The sequence below is a fragment of the Dendropsophus ebraccatus genome, chromosome 1, assembly GCF_027789765.1.
Source record: "Dendropsophus ebraccatus isolate aDenEbr1 chromosome 1, aDenEbr1.pat, whole genome shotgun sequence".
Taxonomy (NCBI): domain Eukaryota; kingdom Metazoa; phylum Chordata; class Amphibia; order Anura; family Hylidae; genus Dendropsophus; species Dendropsophus ebraccatus.
In genome coordinates this window covers 606501-612500 of record NC_091454.1, presented here as the reverse complement: position 1 = coordinate 612500, position 6000 = coordinate 606501, and the positions used below count along the sequence as shown (strand labels likewise).

The window sequence follows — 6000 nt, the reverse complement described above, 5'->3', positions numbered from 1 at the left end:
ACCCAGGTCCACTGACCACATGTTATAATAATACTGAGCCCACCCAGGTCCACCGACCACCAGCTGCCCCTCCCCACATTATAATAATGCTGAGCCCACCCAGGTCCACCGACCACCAGCTGCCCCTCCCCATATTATAATATCGCTGAGCCCACCCAGGTCCACCGGCCCACTGGACCACCGCCGGCCCTTCCCCACATTATAATGCTTGATTTTGTCATAGGGTCATAGAGGCAGTGGATTTATATCATACTGAACACGATGAGAGGACTCTGCACATCTTCCCATCTCCCGACATGTTTCCATCTTGAGGAGGGGGGAGCGTGCAATGTGGTAGTGCCCTCTGGGTGTTTAATAATGGTGGGGGCAACATGACAGATGAGGGATGAGATATCCAGAGTGGGGGCTTCAGCCTTTTCTGTCCTATTGAGGAGCCGAGACCTCAACAGAAAGTGAGGTGCACCCCTCCCGTTGTCCTAGAGGTAGGACCCTCCCTAAATAAGTAGGTGGGCCAGTGAGCAGTGCAAAGACGGGCGCACACCATGGCACCCAGTGTTACCCGGTGGCCTTCCACCACTGTTGGACTCTTGCCTCTTATCGGCCCATTAAGGTGGAGACACTACCGCCACATGAGGACTCCTCCAGATGAAGCTCCACCCACCCCTGAACCGTTATATGGATATATCAGTCCACTTAGGTAATCACCCTAGACTTACCTATGGCCGTACATGGCAGCGGCCTGAAAGTTTTCTTGGATAACAGGAAGTTGAGGAAACTCTCAAGACACGGGGCCAGAAGGATGATGGGGATGATACTTATCACCTTCATGGCAGCAATGGGGATCAGAAACCCGCTTAGGCTCAGATTAGAATTCATCGACTGAATAAAGTATCCGGAAGAAACCTGGAGACAGAACATAGAGACCTTTCATGGTAGGGTGTGATGAGGGGGCCGTGGGGCCATACATGGAAGGGTGTGATAAGGGGGCCGTGGGGTCGTACATGGTAGGGTGTGATGATGAGGGGGCCGTGGGGCCGTACATGGTAGGGTGTGCTGAGGGGGCCGTGGGGCCATACATGGTAGGGTGTGATGAGGGGGCCGTGGGGCCATACATGGAAGGGTGTGATAAGGGGGCCGTGGGGCCATACATGGTAGGGTGTGATGATGGGGCCGTGGGGCCATACATGGTAGGGTGTAATGATGAGGGGGCCGTGGGGCCATACATGGTAGGGTGTGATGATGAGGGGGGCCGTGGGGCCATACATGGTAGGGTGTGATGATGGGGCCGTGGGGCCATACATGGTAGGGTGTGATGATGAGGGGGCCGTGGGGCCGTACATGGTAGGGTGTGCTGAGGGGGCCGTGGGGCCATACATGGTAGGGTGTGATGAGGGGGCCGTGGGGCCATACATGGAAGGGTGTGATAAGGGGGCCGTGGGGCCATACATGGTAGGGTGTGATAAGGGGGCCGTGGGGCCATACATGGTAGGGTGTGATGATGAGGGGGCCGTGGGTCCATACATGGTAGGGTGTAATGATGAGGGGGCCGTGGGGTCGTACATGGTAGGGTGTGATGATGAGGGGGCAGTGGGTCCATACATGGTAGGGTGTAATGATGAGGGGGCCGTGGGGCCGTACATGGTAGGGTGTGATGATGAGGGGGGCCGTGGGGCCATACATGGTAGGGTGTGATGATGAGGGGGCCGTGGGGCCATACATGGTAGGGAGTGATAAGGGGGCCGTGGGGTCGTACATGGTAGGGTGTGATGATGAGGGGGCTGTGGGGTCGTACATGGTAGGGTGTGATGATGAGGGGGCCGTGGGGCCGTACATGGTAGTGTCTGATGAGGGGGCCGTGGGGCCGTACATGGTAGGGTGTGATGAGGGGGCCGTGGGGCCATACATGGTAGGGTGTGATGATGAGGGGGCCGTGGGGCCATACATGGTAGGGTGTGATGATGAGGGGGCCGTGGGGCCATACATGGTAGGGTGTAATGATGAGGGGGCCGTGGGGTCGTACATGGTAGGGTGTGATGATGGGGCCGTGGGGCCATACATGGTAGGGTGTGATGAGGGGGCCGTGGGGCCATACATGGTAGGGTGTGATGATGAGGGGGCCGTGGGGCCATACATGGTAGGGTGTGATGATGAGGGGGCCGTGGGGCCATACATGGTAGGGTGTGATGATGAGGGGGGCCGTGGGGCCATACATGGTAGGGTGTGATGATGAGGGGGCCGTGGGGCCATACATGGTAGGGTGTGATGAGGGGGGCCGTGGGGTCGTACATGGTAGGGTGTGATGAGGGGGCCATACATGGTAGGGTGTAATGATGAGGGGGCCGTGGGGCCATACATGGTAGGGTGTAATGATGAGGGGGCCGTGGGGTCGTACATGGTAGGGTGTGATGATGGGGCCGTGGGGCCATACATGGTAGGGTGTGATGAGGGGGCCGTGGGGCCATACATGGTAGTGTCTGATGAGGGGGGCCGTGGGGCCATACATGGTAGGGTGTGATGATGAGGGGGCTGTGGGGCCATACATGGTAGGGTGTAATGATGAGGGGGCCGTGGGGTCGTACATGGTAGGGTGTGATGAGGGGGCCATACATGGTAGGGTGTGATGATGGGGCCGTGGGGCCATACATGGTAGGGTGTGATGAGGGGGCCGTGGGGACATACATGGTAGTGTCTGATGAGGGGGCCGTGGGGCCATACATGGTAGGGTGTGATGAGGGGGCCGTGGGGCCATACATGGTAGTGTCTGATGAGGGGGCCGTGGGGCCATACATGGTAGTGTCTGATGAGGGGGCCGTGGGGCCATACATGGTAGTGTCTGATGAGGGGGCCGTGGGGCCATACATGGTAGTGTCTGATGAGGGGGGCCGTGGGGTCGTACATGGTAGGGTGTGATGAGGGGGCCGTGGGGCCATACATGGTAGGGTGTAATGATGAGGGGGCCGTGGGGTCGTACATGGTAGGGTGTGATGATGAGGGGGCCGTGGGGCCATACATGGTAGGGTGTAATGATGATGGGGCCGTGGGGCCATACATGGTAGGGTGTGATGAGGGGGCCGTGGGGCCATACATGGTAGGGTGTAATGATGAGGGGGCCGTGGGGTCGTACATGGTAGGGTGTGATGATGGGGCCGTGGGGCCATACATGGTAGGGTGTGATGAGGGGGGCCGTGGGGCCATACATGGTAGTGTGTGATGAGGGGGCCGTGGGGCCATACATGGTAGTGTCTGATGAGGGGGGCCGTGGGGCCATACATGGTAGGGTGTGATGATGAGGGGGGCCGTGGGGCCATACATGGTAGGGTGTGATGATGAGGGGGCCGTGGGGCCATACATGGTAGGGTGTGATGATGAGGGGGGCCGTGGGGCCATACATGGTAGGGTGTGATGAGGGGGGCCGTGGGGCCATACATGGTAGTGTCTGATGAGGGGGCCGTGGGGCCATACATGGTAGTGTCTGATGAGGGGGGCCGTTGGGTCGTACATGGTGTATGGTGGTATATTACGGGCAGTATCGCCCATCATCACCCGATCACCCACCTGAGAGGTGCAAATCCTGTACAGAACCTGTAAGGCAAAAAGTGGGAGGAGCCTCAGTACCGCCTTGGCATTTTCCACATGGAACTCGCTGTAGCAGCCGCCATGATATTCCTTAGCGCGATCCAACCAGCTGGGAACGTGTCCCCCAACGTGACGATAATGGAGGCAACACATCCGCAATGCGTTCACAAATACCCCGAGCGTTGTCACCAGGGAGCCGGCTGTAAGAGAGCAACCCATGGATCACACATCTATCATAGATCACACATCTATCATGGATCACACATCATGGATCACACATCTATCATGGATCACACATCTATCATGGATCACACATCTATCATGGATCACACATCTATCATGGATCACACATCTATCATGGATCACACATCTATCATGGATCACACATCTATCATGGATCACACATCTATCATGGATCACACATCTATCATGGATCACATATCTATCATGGATCACACATCATGGATCACACATCTATCATGGATCACACATCTATCATAGATCACACATCTATCATGGATCACATATCTATCATGTATCACATATCTATCATGGATCACACATCTATCATGGATCACACATCTATCATGGATCACACATCTATCATGGATCACACATCTATCATGGATCACACATCTATCATGGATCACATATCTATCATGGATCACATATCTATCATGGATCACACATCATGGATCACACATCTATCATAGATCACACATCTATCATGGATCACACATCTATCATGGATCACACATCTATCATGGATCACACATCTATCATGGATCACACATCTATCATGGATCAAACATCTATCATGGATCACACATCTATCATGTATCATATATCTATCATGGATCACACATCATGGATCACACATCTATCATGGATCACACATCTATCATGTATCATATATCTATCATGGATCACACATCTATCATGGATCACACATCTATCATGGATCACACATCTATCATGTATCATATATCTATCATGGATCACACATCTATCATGGATCACATATCTATCATGGATCACATATCTATCATGGATCACATATCTATCATGGATCACATATCTATCATGGATCACATATCTATCATGGATCACATATCTATCATGGATCACATATCTATCATGGATCACATATCTATCATGGATCACACATCTATCATGGATCACACATCTATCATGGATCATATATCTATCATGGATCACACATCTATCATGGATCACACATCTATCATGGATCACACATCTATCATGGATCACACATCTATCATGGATCACACATCTATCATGGATCACACATCTATCATGGATCAAACATCTATCATGGATCACACATCTATCATGGATCACATATCTATCATGGATCACATATCTATCATGGATCACACATCTATCATGGATCACACATCTATCATGGATCACACATCTATCATGTATCATATATCTATCATGGATCACACATCATGGATCACACATCTATCATGGATCACATATCTATCATGGATCACACATCTATCATGTATCATATATCTATCATGGATCACACATCTATCATGGATCACACATCTATCATGGATCATATATCTATCATGGATCACACATCTATCATGGATCACACATCATGGATCACACATCTATCATGGATCACACATCTATCATGGATCACACATCTATCATGTATCATATATCTATCATGGATCACACATCTATCATGGATCACACATCTATCATGGATCACATATCTATCATGGATCACACATCTATCATGGATCACACATCTATCATGGATCACATATCTATCATGGATCACATATCTATCATGGATCACACATCTATCATGGATCACACATCTATCATGTATCATATATCTATCATGGATCACACATCTATCATGGATCACACATCTATCATGGATCACATATCTATCATGGATCACACATCTATCATGGATCACATATCTATCATGGATCACACATCTATCATGGATCACACATCTATCATGGATCACACATCTATCATGGATCACACATCTATCATGGATCACACATCTATCATGTATCATATATCTATCATGGATCACACATCTATCATGGATCACATAGCACACAGACACACTGCACACAAACACACACACACACACACACACACACTGTGCCCATGTGCATGTACAGTTTCTGTGTACAGTGTGTCTGTCTGTGTGTGTGCATTGCATCTGTGTGTCTGTCCTGGGCACACAGACACTGTACATGCACATGGGCACACAGTACAGGCACACAGATCTAATGCACACGGACATACTGTGTACACACACACGCAGATACACGCCCAGATGCACTGCACACAGACACTGTACACACACACACACACACAGATGTACTACACACCCAGATGGACGCACTGTGTACATACACA

At 51.1% G+C, this 6000-nt stretch overlaps 1 protein-coding gene across 1 annotated transcript in view; it reads right to left on the bottom strand.

Annotated features, from left to right (window-relative positions):
• SLC15A5 (solute carrier family 15 member 5) overlaps window positions 1–6000 on the bottom strand; it is an 87119-nt gene that overhangs the window by 33220 nt on the left and 47899 nt on the right. Inside the window, exons 4-5 of the mRNA XM_069950738.1 lie at window positions 3556–3776; window positions 717–903 (exon numbers count right to left, since the gene is read on the bottom strand). Of these exons, the coding sequence (XP_069806839.1) occupies window positions 717–903; window positions 3556–3776 (408 nt within the window). The remainder of the gene's footprint in view (window positions 1–716; window positions 904–3555; window positions 3777–6000) is intronic.